Raw genomic sequence first — 16596 nt, 5'->3', positions numbered from 1 at the left:
AGTGAGAGGGAATGGCCCCGTGACAGTGACTGACCTGCTGGCAGTGTCACCAGCGCCGGGCATTGCCCTGCAGGCACCAGGTACTGTGCAGGAGGCACTGGGCTCACACCAGCCACTGCCTCTTGGGAGCACTGGGCACCAGTTAGGGGGTGTTGGGTACTGGGAGAACACTCCAGCCCCACATATCCCACAGCACCTGCTGGGTACCAGGGACTGGCGACTGCACTGGGCACGGGTCACCAAATCCCAGTTTCCCAGCCCTCTCTCTGCAAAATCCCAGCCTGCCTCCCCCTCCCGAACCCTTCCTGGGGCTGCTGCTGAGCGATCCTGCCCCTGGCCGGTGGGCTGGCAAAGGGACCCGGACGCCCGGCCGTGCTCCTGTCCCCATCCCCATCCCCATCCCGCCTCAGGGATGGCAGCGCCTTCCCGGGATGCCCCCGAGCCCATGTGAGTGGCAGCGGCACGCGGCCGTGTCCCCGTGTCCCTGAGGGCAGGGAGGATGCTGGCACCGCGGGCTCCTGTTCCGGCCGGGAAAGGGCCGGGGCAGCCTTGGCCGCGGGGGCTGCTTCCCGTGGCGAGCAGCTGGCACAGCTCAGCCCTCCCCACATTTCTGTCTCCCGGCCCTGCTGCTCCTCAGGACTGTCCTTGTCCCACTTCAAACCCACTCCAAGCCAGGGAGCTGGGGAGGTCACATGCATTCCCAGCACATCCCTCTCATGGGCTTCTCCTCATTTGCCTCAGTTTCCCTGCCCATGAAAAAAGTCAGTGGTGATTCCCCAGGAGGAGAAAACAGATCCAGCCCCAGTCAGGCTCTGACCAAAGCTGTGTAACTCCACAGGGACTATCTCGCCTTGTCCCCAACCTTGTCACTGCCTGGAATCTCTTTCCCTCGGACGTTATAGATCCAGGCTGTGTCCAGATGGCTCTACATTCCCTATTCCCATAAATAACCATCACAGGCTCAACGCAGCCTCAGAGAGCACCAGTGGCCACCTCGACCCTGTATTTGGGGGTTCCAGGCAGGGATCCCGCTCTCCTGGCGCCTCATCTTGGCCGCTGGGGGTGCGGGCAGGGGGCAGGTAGGGGCAGGCAGGTGAGGATGGCTGTTTACATCCCTAATCCCCACAGGCAGCGCTTTCCTCCAGGATTACCGGGGATTAGGGGCTCGGGGGCTCCAGGAGCTCAGCCCGGGCTCTCCCTGCCCTTCAAGGAGCAGCGCTGAGCCCCGCGGGGATGGGAGGGCCCTGCCGGGGTGAGCCGGGCGCTCTCGGGCCGGCCCTGCCGGGATCAGCTCCGTGTTCCTGACCTGGCCGGGGGCACAGCCACTCTCTGGCCACGGCCACGGTCCGGTAGCCCAGTGCCCATCGAGGCCGGGAGCTGCAACCTGGGCTTTACACGAGCATTAAAAGCTGAAGAGATCAGCTGCGGAGCGGGAGGGACACAGGGGCTGCGCGCTCCTGTCTGGGAGATGGCGCCAAGGGGAGCGATGGGGACGCCCAGGGAGGGTGGCACAGCTGGGGAGGTCCTCAAGGTCCCCGAGGCACCCCGGGGTCCCTCGGGCCGGCAGCAGCAGCGATCCTCGGGCCCGGCCCGGCTGGGAAGTCTCCGCTCGCTACCGGGGCCCGTAGCTCTATAATTACCATGGGAGGCTGAGTTATTTTGGGAAGCGGCTTTGCTGCTGCCAAAGCTTTTATTCCTCCAAACCAAAACAAGATGGAAAGAGCCCAGCCCAGGATGCTGCATCCGGCGGGCGTGGGGAGCTTTAACCACCTCGCTGCCTGCCCGGGGCTGCCCCTGCCGGCTCCCCCTGCCTGCCCTGGCATCACCGGCACCGAGACAGCGCCCGGGGCTCCCCCTGCCTGCCCCGACATCACTGGCACCCGGCTCCCCCTGCCCTGGCATCACCCGGCACCGGCTCCCCCTGCGTGCCCTGGCATCACCCGGCACCGGCTCCCACTGCCCTGGCATCACCCGGCACCAGTTCCCCCTGCCCTGGCATCACCCGGCACCGGCTCCCCCTGCCCTGGCATCACCCGGCACCAGTTCCCCCTGCCCTGGCATCACCCGGCACCGGCTCCCCCTGCCCTGGCATCACCGGCACCGGCTCCCCCTGCCTGCCCTGGCATCACTGGCACCGGGACAGCGCCCGCGGCTCCCCCTGCCCGGGCTGAGGCTCAAAGGAAGACTGGGGGTCACAGAGACCACAGGGTGTCAGCCAGGCATGGGATGGGGCTGGGGTCACCACGTCCTCGTCTGCTGCCAGGTCCAGAGGCCACATGTTGGGATGCTCCCCTGCATCTGCCATGACAATCTCTATTTTAGCTCTTTCTCTTGCAATGGGTCCTGTCTGGGGCCTTCCCTGGCTGGGCCCAGGAATGCCATGTGCAGGGAGTGGAGCACCTCACTGCAGTGACACATCCTGAGGGACAAAGCCCCAAGGATCCGTCCCCAAAGCCACCAAGCACAGGCAGAAGTTCTGCTCTCCCCTCTCCAAAGCAGCCAAACAGGCTCCAAGCTGGGAATAAACTCATTTTTCACACTGTGGAAAGGATGAGCCACATCAGGCACCCCACAGTGCTCCCCAAGATCTGCCCCAGCAAAGGGATGAGGTGGGTTGGGGGGTCTGTGCTTAGAGTGGAGCCTGAAAACCTGGGGTGTAGCTCCTGCCTTTTGGCCTCTTTCCCTTGGTCTGAGCCCATGCCTGGGCTGCTCCCTGTGCTTGAGTCTAATGTGGCAGAAAATAGCCCCCAAGCCTACAGTCTGGGCCGCCCCAAACCCAAAACCCACATGCCAGGGTCTTCCAGCTCCCCAAACCCATGCACAGGGGTTCCCTAGATGCACATGCCAGGGTCCCACAGCTCCCCAAACCCACATCCCAGGGTCTCCCCACCCTTGGGCTGTCTCTGCAGGGAGCTCCTGCTCAGAGCAGGGGGTTCTAAGGGTCCACATTCCCCAAGTCCAGGCAGTGCCAGCCCCTTGGAGGGATTTGGACATGGGATGTGCTCTAAGGAACGGTGTCACAGCAGTGGGGAAGGTGTCACAGACATCCAAACCCAGGAGCCCACGTGGTCCCACACAAAGCCCCCTTTCCTCCTTGGCCTGAACCTTCCCACAGCTCATCACGTGTCACCAGCTCCCAGATCCCTCCCAAAGGACTCATCAGTCGATGGTGCCCAGCCCTGGTCCTGCCTGGGGCCCTGGTGGCACTGGGCAATGCAGGAGCACCCATCACTCACCTCCCCTCCGGAGCCCCAGTGCCAGGGGCTGTGCTGGAGCTGGGGGAAGATGCAGTGGATTGAGAGAAGCCATTTCTCCCACCAGAAGCAGCTGAGGCTTTCAGGCAACCCCAGCTGTCCCCTCCCAGGTGCCCATGTCCCCATAGGACACAGGGATGGCCCCCAGTGCCCCCAGCTGGCAGAGAGGATGGCAGAACCGTGTTCCCAGGGCTGTATTTATAAATGCCATGTTTATGTAGATCTTACCAAAACTGCTGGCAAATGAGGTGGGAACTGTTTCCCATGGGATTTTCTTGCCTGCATTTGGCCAGCCTCACCTGTCAGGGACCAGAGGACACCAGAGGGGGGACAGGAGCTGCAGTGACAGCTGCAGTGACAGCCCTTCTTCCCATCCCCACACCCCACAGCTCCAGCTACGGGGGAATTGAGGCAGACAGACAGGTACTGACCCCCACCATTGGCCTCACAGCTCCACCAGGGTTTTGGGCATCTGGATGTTCCCCATGGAGCCACCAGGTGCTGGTGACATGTGTGACCCAAGGAGGTGGCTCCTATCCCTGCCCAGCTTGCAGAGGGGAGGTGTGACAGTGACACCAAATTAAGGAGGGAGGGCTTAGGCTGCTCCAGAGCCACACAGAGCCCCTGATCCTGAGCCAGGGGAGGGATCTGTGCCACCTCTGGGGACAGGGTCAGCTGTGACAGACGCCCTGCAGAGCCACGTTCAATGCAGGATGGGAGATCAGAGGGCTGGAGGACAGCAATGATCCCAGGATGTCTCAGGTCCGGCCTCTGGCTGAGCTGGAAAGGGCTCCAGAGGATCCCAGAGCCACTGCCTGCTCAGCAATCCTCATGTGAGGGTGAGTCTTGCTGTGGCCAGGGGTGGGGTGAGACCCCATGTCCCCATGGGGCTGGACACCCCAGCCAGACCCCTGTGACCCCCCTCCATCTCCACACATCCCTGTGCAGCTGGGTGCTTGCTGGGATCCCAGGAATCCTTTTCCAGCTCCACACAGCCCTGTCCTGACTGGTCCCCAGCACCTCTCCTCCTTGCACATCTCAAGCCTCATGAGGACCCTCTGCCAGTTACCCCTGTCACAAGATGTCCCCCGGGAGGGTCCCTGCAGCACCAGTGCCCACCTTGCCAGGGTTCCTGGAGAACCTGCTCTTGCTCCTCTCCCCTGGAGTCCCAGACCTGCCCACCAGGAAGGTGACCAACCCACGGCCAATGGTTCATGGCTGGAGCTCTCAGCTGTGTCCTTGCCAGAGCCACTGGTGCCTTTGGCCACCCCTTGGTGGGGACACCTGGCTCCCCACGTGCCACCATTCCAAACTGGGCCAGGACCCTACCAGAGACACCCCTGGGGGCACAGAGCAGGAGCTGGGAGAAGACAGTGGGTGCAGTGGCAGCTCTTGGTGGCCTGTGACATGGTCTGGGTGGCCTTGTCCCTCTTGGGAAGGGATGGCTGGAGGGACAGCCAGGCGCTGGTGATGGGATGAGCCTCTCCCACGGGCACTGGGTCAGGCTGGACAGGGGCTGGATTTGGGCACAGGATGCTGCACAGCCCTGGAGGAAACTTTCGGGTGACAGTGACAGCATGGGGCCACTGTGGCTGTGCCAGAGCCACCTCCCTGCCTGGTGAGGGGGTGTCCCAGCTGGTGGCTTGGTCTGGGATGAGTTGCTGGTCACAGGGGTGACTCAGTGGCCACAGTGTTGTGGCCAGCTGCTGGCTCTTGCCCCAAGGGCCACCAGCAAGTGTCCCAGTGGGTGTGGTGTCCCTGACACCACCAGGCACCCCTGCACCCAGCTGGGTGAGGGGCTGGGGGGGTCCCATGGGTTTGGGGGTTCCTACTGCAGGGCTGGGGGTCTCCTGGGGTGCTGCTCTCCTGTGGCAGCAGGGCACTGGGGACAGTGGTGTTTCCTAGGTGTGGTGGCCACAGTGGCTCCCTCACCCCAGCGCTCCCAGGGAGTGACAGTGTCCTGCTGCCAGAGCAAAGAATCAGCACAGTGGGGTGTCACCAGGGGCAGCATGGTGTCACCAGGGGCAGTGACAGCCTGTGACACCTGGCAGGGTGTTAGTCCCTGTCCCTCACTGGGGTACTGGGGAACAGGCAGTCAGGAGCCACTCCAGGAGGGGGGACAGTGCCACTGTCACTACATCCCCCCCATGTCCCTCCAGAGCAATAAACCATTAGGTTCTCTGGTGGGTTCCAGCCTGGACCCTGGGACCCTGGGACCCTTTCAAGCTCCTTCCCCAGCTGCAGCATCACTGGGGACACCCTTGGGGACATCCCCCCAGTCCCATCCCTTCCCTGTCACTCCCCCTCAGCTCTTTGGGTTCCAGGTCTTCTCCAGCTTCCAAAGCTCACCCTCCCCCAGGGATGGAGCCCCCCCACCTTGGGGACCTTAGTTTGGTTCAGAGAGGTGTTGAGGACAGAGGGACAGCAGGGCAGGGCCATGGGCTACCCCCAGCATGAGCCACCTCACTGTTCCCTAGGGCTGGTTTTACACCAAAGACAAATCAGCTCCAGCACCGATGGTCTCACCTGCCTGTCACCACCCTGGCATGACAGTGGCCATGGCCACCAGACCAGTGAGGGGACACAGCACTTGGGGGCCCTGGTGACATAAGCAGGGATGGCACCAGTCCCAGGGCAGGGGCTGGGGACAGCACAAAGGGGGACAACAGTACTGCCCCCATGGGGGTGGGCGAGCTGGTGTGTGCCACCACGGGCAGTGCCAGCCCCACCCTGGGCACGGGGACCGTCCCCTCCTGCCTCAGCTTGCACAGGAGCTCCCAGCCCCCCGGGGGAGGCGAGCGATTGCCAACAGGCCGGGCAGCGAGCGGGGAAGGATTTATTGACTCACGGCTCGGGGTACATCACAGTTTGAGCTCCCTTCCCGCCTCCGCAGAGGATGTCACCTTGGACTTCCCGGGCAAAAGTGCACGGAGAGGCTTCACAGTTTGATCCCTTCGGGAAAGCAGAACCGAGGCAGTGACAAATGGCAAACGCTACGTTGTATGAAAAAATAATACAAACTCTTCTCTTTAAATATCTTACAGAAAAATGAACCTGAATAAAGAGCATGAAAAGCACCGCATGGCGCAACCCCCCGGGCCCTCCGGGGCAGGGGGACCGAGATGAGCCGCAGCCCCACGACCCCAGGACTGCGTGGTCGGGGCTCAGCACGGGCAGCAGAGGCGCGGGGGCGGCAGGGACCGCTACGTGCCTGTCCCCATGCCACGGGGGTGTCCCCTCGCCCGGCCGGGGGTGCGGCGGGAGCAGCCTCAGGGCCGGCCGAGGGCGTTGCTACGAGGGTGCCCTGGGGGGCCGCGGGGTCCCTCCTGTGTCCAAGTGCAAGTTCATGGAAAGCCAAGGCACCGCAGCAGGGCCGCGGCTCCGTCCGGGGCAGCCCCGCTGTGCAAAGGGGAGGTGAGCCAGGGTGGGGACACGGGGACGGTCCCCGCGGTGCGGCCAGCCGGGCTGGTCCTGGCGCTCAGAGCTACGGCGTGGGGGTGCCCAGGGCCATGCGGCCCCGGGGAGAGCCAGCTCCCCAGGGTGGGCAGCGGGGCGGGGGCCATCCAGGGGCCCGGGGATCCAGCCCCGGGGGGAGGCAGCCCCAGGAGCGGCTGGTGGCGAGCGCAGCTCCGTCTCCCGTGGCTGCAGAGGGGCGCGGGCGGGGGCTCTACCGCGGGGCCGCGGGCAGCGCCCCCTCCCGCCGGTGCGCCTCCCCGAAGGCTCGGTCCAGCTGCTCCAGCTGCGAGCTCAGCGGCAGGTGGATCTCCAGGTGCATGCGCAGCGTCTCCAGCCACTGCTCCAGCTTGGCGAAGGACGGCCTGAGCGAGCAGGGGGACACGTGGCAGCTCCGCTGGCTCTGTCCCCACCCCGTCCCCTGCCCTGGGGACCCCCGCGGGTCCCCAGCACCCACCGCTTCTCGGGGTCCAGGTCGCAGCAGCAGACGGCGATGGGGAAGAAGCTGGGGGGGCAGGCGGGGGGGCAGTAGCGCTCCAGGAAGCCCCGGACGTTGAGGCCGAAGTCGGTGGTGCGGGGCAGGTAATCGGGGTCGGCGCTCACCCGGCCGATGATCTGCGGGCGGCGGTGGGAACGGGTGGGCTCAGCACCAAGGGGGGACCTCAACCCCAAACAGGGACCCCTAAGCCCCAAGGGGGAGATGTCCAAGCCCCAGGAGGGTGCCCAAGCACAATGAAGAAACCCCAACCCCAAGAGAGAGATCCCATCAGGGAGACCCTTAACCGAAGGAGAGAGGCCCCAACTCCAAGGGAGGACTCCAAGTTTAAGAGGGGGAACTCGAGCACAATGAGGACCTCAACCCCAAAAAGGAGACCTCAACCCCAAGGGGGAAAACCTTATGCTGGAGGCTAACAATGAGGACTCCAAAGCCTAGGGGAACCCCAAGTCAATGGGAAAAGGCTCCAATCCTAAGGTGAAGACTCTAAGAGACACTAAACATCCCAACCCCAAGGGAGATACCCCAGCCTTGGGGAAGTGATCCCAAACACCACAAGGACCCCAGCGCCCATGGCAGACCCCAGCCCCAGGGGCACTTGCCTCGCATAGGACGATGCCGAAGGAGAAGATGTCCACCTTCTCATCATAGCTCCTCCCTGCAGACACAGGGTCAGGCCATGTCACACGTCCTGTCCCAGCCCACCACGCGTCCCCTGCCTGGGGACAGAGCCCTGGCTGGCCACATGCCCCTCACCATTGATCATCTCGGGGGCCATCCAGTAGGGGTTCCCCACCACCGTGTAGCGTTTCTTACGATCCGGTTTCTTCAGGTTCTTGAGATGTTCGGGCTGGTTCTTCTCATCCACCATCAGCCGTGCCAGCCCGAAGTCAGCCACCACTACACTCTTGTTCTGGGGGGCACAGGGAGGGGTGAGGCCTGGGGGAGCCAACAGGGACTGAGAGCCCCAGCCAGGCTGGGGGAGGGCAGCGCCAAGGTGGGACTCACCTCCCGCACGAGGCAGTTGTGAGAGTTGAGGTCGCGGTGGATGATGTTCATGGAGTGGAGGTAGGCCTGTGGGAAGGGTGGGCTGAGAGCAGGGGCACCCCCACACCATGCTCCCACCGCTCAGCAGTGCCCCTCCCACCCACCCATCCCATGGTGGCACCCACCATGCCAGCAGCGATGTCCTTGGCAAAGCTGACCCGCTGGCTCCAGGGGTAGTGGCTGTCCTGGGGGCAGGAGGGGGAGTTTGCCAGGAAATGAAAAAGGAAGAGGGGTCCCCCAGCCACACTGAGGCTGTGGGGTGGTGGGGGACCAACCTGCCTCCCCCGGTGCTCACCATGCTCTTGATGAGGCTCCTTAAGGTGCCCCCTTTGATGTACTCTGTGATGAAGTTGAGCCTCTTCTCCTTGTAGAGCACTCCGATGAACTTGAGCACGTTGGGGTGCTCCAGGCAGCGCATCACCTTCACCTGCAGGAGACCCCCCAGCCCCGCGTCCGTGACACCCCAAGGCTCCCACACCCCTGACAGAGCTGCTGCTCACAGGCTCAGTGGGCAGGGCTGCACCCACGGGGCTTGGTCACCCCTGTGCAGGCGTTGTGCCCAGGTGGGGCCAGGATCAGACAGACCCATCCCTTGTGTCCCTGCAGCCTGGGGGATTAAGGACAGGGGACCCTCACCTCTTTGAGGAAGGTCCTCTGGGTCTCCTCATCGAAGCGAATCAGCTCCTTCATTACCATCACCTCACCCGTCTCCCGATGTGTCACCTGGCCGGGAGCGCAGGGACTCAGCCACCCCCTCCATCCTGGGGAGCCCAGACCCCCAGGTTTGTGCCCCCTGCCCACCTTGATGGCCTGGCCAAAGCAGCCCTTGCCCAGCACCTCCCCGTGGATGAGGTCCGAGGGGCGGAAGATGCGGTGGGCGCGGGACACGACGCGCAGGGACTCGGAGCGCCCGATGTCCTTGCGCTGCGACGCGGGAGAGCCCACGGAGCCCGAGCCCGGGGACTTGTCCGTGCTGCAGCTCCTCCTGTGGGATGGACGGGCAGAGCTCAGTGTGCTGGGGGCACCCAGCAGGGACAGGGACAGGGACAGGGGTGGCCTTACGTGACAGCGCGCTGGCGCATGGCAGCGGGGTCCCCGCAGGGCACGGGGGCTGGCGAGCGCAGGGGGCTGCACAGGGCGGGCAGGGGGCTGCCTGCCAGCCCTGGCTCCTGGCCCAGGGGCTCGTGGGGGTCGTGCTCGATGGTTAGCTGCAGCAGGCGGCTCGTCTCCTGGATCAGCAGGTCGATCTGCACAGGGACACGGCGATGGGGTGGGTTTGGGGACATGGCGGAAGTGGGGCTGGCTTGGGTGTGACAGGGGGACCGTACCTCATCCAGAGGGACGTGGCCAATAGGGGTCCCGTTGATCTCCAGGATGCGGTCACCAACATGGATGGAGTTCTTCATGTCAGGGCTGATGCAGTCCGGATCTACCCTGTGGAAACAGTGGGGTCAGACCCCCGACACTCCCAGTGGGTGTGTGAGACCCCACTGTCACCTCCTGGACAGGGACATGCTGTGACAGTCCCCACAAGCCACCCGAACCACATGGGGACATGCATGGTACCCGCTCAGGTATATAAGGCAAGGCCAGCATGGCCGGGGACACACCAGCACAGCCTCCACAAAGCCCCCTGAAGCTGGGGACACGCCACCACGGTCCCTACAGGCCACTCCTGGACAATGCGGACAACCCAGCACCACCCCTCCTCTCCCACCCCAAAATGTGTCCTGGGATGGATCCCAGGGGCAGAAGGGGCACGGGAAGCCCCAGCCCTGGGGAGGGGACGGTGGCAGAGGGGACAGGGACGCACTCTCGGACGCGCACGGTGCGTGGGTGCTCGGTGCCGCAGCCCTGGTCAATGGAGACGGAGAAGCCGCGCTTGCCGTCGGAGCAGGCGGGGATGGACACGAGGGTGACGGTGTGAGGGATGCGGGAGGCCGGCGAGTCCGGCAGGATCTGCTCGATCACCGGCGTCACCACCATCTGGTAGTAGCAGTGGCCGCTGTGGGGAGCAGACAGGAGGGTGGGTGGGGGTGCTGGGACGCGTCCCCCCAGCCCCCCTGGAGCAGACGTACCAGTAGAGCTTGGAGCGCTCCACCAGCGCGTACGTGTCCCCGTCCCCGATGAAGGCGCGGCAGTTGAGGCAGCTGAAGCACTCGGGGTGATACTTCTGCTCCCCGGCCACCTGTGAGCAATGGCATCAGCCCCGGACCCCCTGTCCAGGCACCGAGGGCTGGGGGCAGGGCCGGGGCTCAGAGGGGCCTGGGAGCACCCACGGGTGCACTGAGGCTGCGGGTAGGGCGGGCTGAGCTGTGGGATGGTGGGGACAGAAGTGCCACCAAGTTGGGGGTGGCTGCAGGAACATCTTCCACCATGCCGAGCTTCTCCCCTGCATTCCCCAGTCCCAGCAAGGCCCTCCAGGGTCCCCTAAAACCTAGAGGACACCCCTGACACACCCAGTGGTGCTGGGGATCTGCACCCCTTCCCCCTGCCCTGCTCCCCAGGAGCTCAGCCATGGCACAAGGGCACAAGGCTCCATGTCCCACCCTGGGGGCCCCGTGGTGCTCACCATGACCAGCCCCTTGGTGATCTGCTCGGAGCAGCCGTGGCACAGCTCCCCAAAGCGTGCCCAGTAATCCTTCTTGCAGTACAGGTGCCCATCCTTCTCGTAGTACTGGTGGGACAGGGAGGCCCCGCACTCACAACACCTGCGGCAGGGACAGGGACACCCTTGTCACCTCGTTCCCACTGTCACCCCGGGGCACAGCCAGTGCTTGCCCACTCCACAGCTCTCTGGGCAGGCTGCTTCCCTCACTGCCTATGTAGCTGCAGGGCCACTGCATCAATGTGTCACCATCCCCAGGGTGACAGCAGGTGATTCCAGGGGTGTGACAGTGCAGGCTGGGGCTGCAGGGACACGTGGGGACACTGGGGTGGACAAGGGAGGGGACATGGGGCAGGGAGAGGCATGAGGAGGGAAGCGCCAGCTCTGCATGGATGCGCCAGCCTGGACAAAGACACACACAGGGATGTACCACAGTGGTGACAGACATGCCACCCTGGTGACAGACGTGCCAGCCTGGCACAGGCTTACAGAGGGATGAGACAGACTGGTCACAAGCATGGCAGCCTGGTCACAGACAGAGGGACGTCCCACCCTGGTGACAGATACACAGAAGGGCATGGTCATGGTCTCTCTATCCATGACTAGGGTGACATGCCAGTCTGGTCACAGACATACAGAGGGAAGTCCCACCCTGGTCATGGGTCTGTCACCCTGCTCACAGATGTGACAGCCCAGTCATGGCTGCACAGAGGAACATGTCACCCTAATCATGGACAGAGGATGTCCCACCCTGGTGACAGACGTGCCAGTCTGTGTGTGTCACTGGCACAGACACACAGAGATGTCCCAGCCTGGCCACAGATGTGCCAGCCTGGCACAGACACACAGAGAGGTCCCAGCCTGGCCACAGATGTGCCAGCCTGGCACAGACACACAGAGAGATGTCCCAGCCTGGCCACAGATGTGCCAGCCTGGTCACGGACACACACAGGGACATGCCAGCCTGGTCACGGATACACAGACAGATGTCCCAGCCTGGTGACAGAAGATCAGGGACAGAGGGACGTGTCCCCTTGGTCACAAACTCCCCACCCTGGCACAGACAGGCAGAGGGACACACCAGCCTGGCCAGGGACATGCCAGTCTTGGGACAGGGGCACAGGGATGGGGAGCTGCTGGGGGGTGCAGGGGGTGACAACAGCAGGGTGTGCCCAGGGCTGCAGAGGGGCCTGTCAGCTTTGGGATACAGCACCAGGGGGGCACATCACACTGAGCAGAGGGGACACGGGCACCAGAGAGGATTTCTGTGGGGTGTGGCAGTGCCTGGGGGGTGCAGAAGGGGAGCCACAGAGGATTTCCTATAGGGGAGTGCTGAATGGGTGCAGGGGATGCTGTGGGAGGGGTGCAGGGTGCTGCAAGGGGGGAGATCCTCTTGGGGAGGGGGTGCAGGGGGTGCAGGGGGGGCTGTGGGGATTTCCTGCAGGGGTTTGCAGTGCTGGGGTGCTGTGGAGTGTGGGGGTGCTGTGGGGTGCAGGGGGGGCTGTGGGGATTTCCTGCAGGGGTTTGCAGTGCTGGGGTGCTGTGGAGTGTGGGGGTGCTGTGGGGTGCAGGGGGGGCTGTAGGGGATTTCCTGCAGGGGTTTGCAGTGCCGGGGTGCTGTGGGATGCGGGGGTGCTGCAGGACACTCTGCAGGGGATGCCGGGGGTTCCCGGGCACTGTCGCAGTCCCCCCCACCGCCCACGGCCACGCAGGTGGAATACCAACAAGCGGTGACGTCACGGCGCGGAGTTTCCCCACCCCATGACGTCACCGCAGAGGACTCCCCCTTCGATGGCGCAGCACGAAACCTCCCCTGGGCTGGGGGCGGGAGGAGGAGGAGGAGGAGGAGGGGGAGGAGGAGCAGCAGGGGGAGAAGGAGAGGGAAAAGGAGGGGGAAACGTAGGACAAGGGGAAGGGGAGGGAGACAAGGAGAAGAAGGGGAGAGGGAGAAGAGGAGGAAGGCTTTCAGCAAGCCCAGCGCTGCCGGAAGCCGCTCATCTGGGGGGACCGGATCCAGCTGCGGCCCCGCAGTGGCTTTGCTCTGGCTGACGGCCCAGAGAAGGGGAGCCGAGCATGGGGGACACAGGCTGAGCCCCCCGGAGCTCCCTGCGGAGCCCGTCCTGACCCGCTCCCACTTCAATCCCACTCCCACTCACTTGGCTCCAGCGCTCAGGACGCGGCTCTTCCTCAGCACCGCCGCCAGCATCCTCCTCCACCGACAGGGACACACCCCGGGGACAGCCCTGGGCACCCTCAGCCCCGCAGGGAACCCTGCCAGGTCCCGGGCACCCCTGTGCCCCCCGGCCCGGGCCCTTTCTCCTTCTCCTCCTCGGGGCTCCAGCAGCTGGAGCGGCCGGGAGGGCTCGAGTGAAAGAGGAAACTGGGAGGGAGGGGGCGGGTGACATCAGCCACACGCGCCCTGTCACCCGGCAGGAGGGGACAGCGGGGAACAGGCAGCAGAGCCCTCTGCCAGGCCTGGCCTCGGCCGGAGCACCCCCACGGGTGCCAGGAGCCACAGCCACGCCTGTCCCTGCCATGGCTGGAACGGGAGGGAGCACTGTCCTTGTCCCTGCAGAGCATCCCACTGTCCCTGGTGCCATCCCAGTGTCCCTAAGGCCATCCATCCAGTGCCCATGACACCATCCATCCCGATGCCCCTGATGCCACGCCGCTGTCCCCGGCGGGTCCCACCTGAAGCAGTCGGCGTGCCAGTCAGCCTTCAGTGCCTGCAGGTACTGCCCATCGTAGATGCCCTGCCCACAGCTCGCACACACCGGCAGGTCGCTCCCTGCAGGCGGGGAACACCAGGGGACAGCGCTGTCACCCCGCCAGCCCGCCCGGCCACCCGCGGCAGCAGCAGCCGGGACGAAATCCCTGTGCCCGGGGGAGAATTCCATCCCCACCCATCGATCCCCCAGCGGGTCAAGGTCGGAGCACCCATGGCCCCAGGGCCGGCGACAGGGCAGGGTGGGATGGGGGCACATGGTGGGTGCAGGATGGGGCAGAGGGGTGGGATGGGGGCACAGAGTGCAGGGAGGGTGAAGAGGGGCAGGATGGGTGCACCAAGGCATCCAGGGAGGATGGTGGGGTGTGGGATGGGTGGTGGGTGCATGGGGGGACAGCAGGATGAGTGCTGAGGGGTCCTGGGGGGACACAGGGGGTGCAGGGTGGGGGATGAATGGGGGACACACAGAGGGGTGCAGGATGGGTACTGGGGCAGGCACAGTGCAATGGGGGACACAGGGAGTGCAGAGTGGGTGATAGAGGATGCAGAAGGACACACAGGGTTGCTGGATGGGTGCTGGGGGATGAATGGGGGGACAGAGGGGGATGCTGGAGGGGTGCAGAGGGTGCTGGGGCATGCACAGCCCATGGGGGAACACGGGGGGTGGAGAGTGGGGGATGAATGGGGGACACACAGAGGGGGGCAGAGTGGCTGCAGGGGGGTGCAAGTTCTTGGGGTGTGTGGGGGTGTGAGGGGCCCGGTGAGTGCAGAGGGCAAGGAAGGCATAGCAGGGATCTGGGGGTGCAGGAGGGATGCAGCGGCATTGGGGGGTGCAGGTTGGAGGGGATGGGGGTGCAGGAGGGGCACACAGAGCATGCAGGGGGAGATGGGGAGGTGTGGGGGTGCAGGAGGGGATGCAGGCTGGCTGCACAGTTCTTGACAAGGAGGATGGGGGAGATTTGGGGGTGCAGGGGGGAATGCAGTTGTGTGGCAGTACAAGGAAGAATGGGGGGATGGAGGCTGAACTGGGGGAACAGGGAAGATCTGGGGGTGCAGAGGGGAAGCAGGGTGAACAGGGGCTGCATGGGAACATTTGGGGGTGTGGGGAGGATGCAGGCTGGATGGAGTGCAGGGGGATGCAGGCCAGGGGAGTGATGCAGGGTGGGGTGCAGTGGAGGATGCAGTGGGTGCTGTGAGCTGGATGAGTGAGAGGGGCAGGGGGTGCAAGAGGCGTGCGGGATGGCCGGGGAGCACAGGGGACGTGTGGGGGGCACGGGGGATGGAAGGTGCGGGACGGGCGCTCCAGAGGGGGATGCAGGGATGGAGGGTGATGCAGGGGGGCTGTGGGGAAGGTGCAGGCTGGATGGGGGGACAGGGAATGTCGGGGCGCAAGGGGAACGCAGAGCAGAGAGGGATGCAGTGGGGGATGCAGGGGGGGATGCGGGCACACGGGGGCATTTGGGGACGCAGGGGTGATGCGGGCTGGGTGGGAGTGCAGGGGGCGTGCTGGGGTGCAGGGGTGCGGGATGGAGATGCCGGGGAGGATGCAGGGTCGAGGGAACAGTGGCGAGGCCGGGGGCTGCGGGCAGGATGCGGGCAGGATGCGGGGGGCCGCGGGCCGGCGGGAGGGTCGGCAGGAGCCGGGCTGGGGGTCCCGGGGCCCGAGCGGCGGCGGAAGCGCTGAGTCAGCCGGGGGGCCTCGGGGGGTCACGCACCTTCGTCCTCTCCCATAGGCTCGTCCCTCCAGGTGCAGCACAGCAGCATCAACCTCATGCAGGCGCGCAGCCGGCGCCGCGCCGCGCCGGGGCTGTGGCGGAGGCGGTGGCCGGGCCTGAGGCGGAGGCGGTGGCCGGGCCTGTGGCGGTCCCCGCGCGGGCGCAGCCCCGGTCGGGCCCCCCCGGCCCTGCCGCTGCCGCTGCCGCTGCCGCTGCGGCTCCGGGCGGCACCGCGGCGCCGTCACCGCGCCTGCGCGGCCCTGGAGGGGCGGGGCCGCGGGAGCGCGGGGCGGGGCGGGGCGGGGCCAGCGCGGGTGTGGCCGGTGGGAGTGGTCGGCGGGGACCGGCGATGAATGGCCGCGGTCGGGGCCGGGGGAGGCTCGGGCTGCGCCATCGGGCCCGGGGGGATGCGCGGGTCACGGAGCCATGGCGCCGTCCTCTCGGCCTCCCCTGGCCATCACGGGTGTCCCCACACCCCGCGGTGTCCTCAGCTACGCCAGGCCGGCCCCGTGTGCAGGGCACGGATGTCGCCACAGCCACTACTGGCCGTCACGGGTGTCCCCTCGTGCCCCAGCCCGTCACTGTGGTCAGGGCACAGGCGTTCCCATTTGCTCTGGGATGTCACCGTGGAGCATCACATGGGTGACCCTCTCATTTCCCGCGCTGTCACCACGGGATAGAGCACGGACATCTCCCTGCATCCCCGGGCCACCACCACGGCGAGGGGCATGGACCTCATCCTGGGTCTTGGGCTTGTAACTGTAGGATAGTTTATGGATGTCCCCTTCATTCCCTGCAGTGTTACCAAGGGATGGCACATGGATGTCACCCCCTGGGCTGTCACCAAGGACAGGCACAGCCTCCTTGGTCCTCAAGCTGTCACCGGGGCACAAGAAATTTTCTTGCATCCCCAGGCCCCCACTGTGAGTCAGAGCAAAGACCTTTTCATGGTTTCCGAGGCTCGCACACTAGGACAGGGCAGAGATGTCCCCAACACCTCAGGCCAGGGCACAGACAGCCCCTGGGACCCTGGGCTGTCACTGTAGGAAAAGGCAGAGGCGACCCCTCGGGCCAAAGCTGTCCCCCCGCCCCTCCCGTGTGTCCCAGCGCTGTTACCATGCAGTGGGACAAGCAACAGCCCTGCAGCAAGGACCCAGCACCTTTCCAGGCTTGTGCAGGGCCACGGGCTGGGGTGAGCCCTACATCATTGCCACCGCCACGGGGACGGGTCACGGACGTGGGACACAGGCTGGAGCCAGAATCCTTTAAAAACTTGTCCTTTATTAGTCTGTCAGAAG

General features: G+C 65.2%; 1 protein-coding gene across 2 annotated transcripts; it reads right to left on the bottom strand.

The window, feature by feature from the left end:
• Positions 1-6158: 6158 nt before the first annotated feature.
• On the bottom strand, positions 6159-15356 carry LIMK1 (LIM domain kinase 1). Of its 2 annotated transcripts, XM_058817599.1 has the most exons (17): positions 15299-15356; positions 13550-13646; positions 13015-13101; positions 10823-10961; positions 10329-10438; positions 10064-10255; positions 9579-9684; positions 9313-9497; positions 9052-9235; positions 8887-8973; positions 8546-8677; positions 8376-8435; positions 8212-8277; positions 7960-8116; positions 7806-7861; positions 7165-7322; positions 6159-7072 (listed from the first exon to the last, which is right to left on the bottom strand). In XM_058817599.1, exons 1-17 carry the CDS (start codon positions 15354-15356, stop codon positions 6922-6924), a joined length of 2025 nt encoding a protein of 674 aa, XP_058673582.1. In that variant the 3' UTR covers positions 6159-6921. The 2 variants fall into 2 exon arrangements, with proteins under 2 accessions (XP_058673582.1, XP_058673583.1); XM_058817600.1 differs by lacking the exon at positions 13015-13101.
• Positions 15357-16596: the final 1240 nt, after the last annotated feature.

This window comes from Ammospiza caudacuta, chromosome 20, assembly GCF_027887145.1.
Source record: "Ammospiza caudacuta isolate bAmmCau1 chromosome 20, bAmmCau1.pri, whole genome shotgun sequence".
In the NCBI taxonomy this organism is placed as follows: domain Eukaryota; kingdom Metazoa; phylum Chordata; class Aves; order Passeriformes; family Passerellidae; genus Ammospiza; species Ammospiza caudacuta.
Note: the sequence above shows the minus strand (reverse complement) of the source record. Positions and strands in the feature narration are given on the sequence as shown.

Coding starts and splice junctions, on each gene's coding strand:
- LIMK1 (XM_058817599.1), bottom strand. CDS start 15,356: ATGAGGTTGATGCTGCTGTGCTGCACCTGGAGGGACGAGCCTATGGGA. Junction 13,102..13,549: donor TGGCACGCCGACTGCTTCAG/GTGGGACCCGCC, acceptor GAGGGTGCCCAG/GGCTGTCCCCGGGGTGTGTC. Junction 8,117..8,211: donor ACAACTGCCTCGTGCGGGAG/GTGAGTCCCACC, acceptor TGTGCCCCCCAG/AACAAGAGTGTAGTGGTGGC.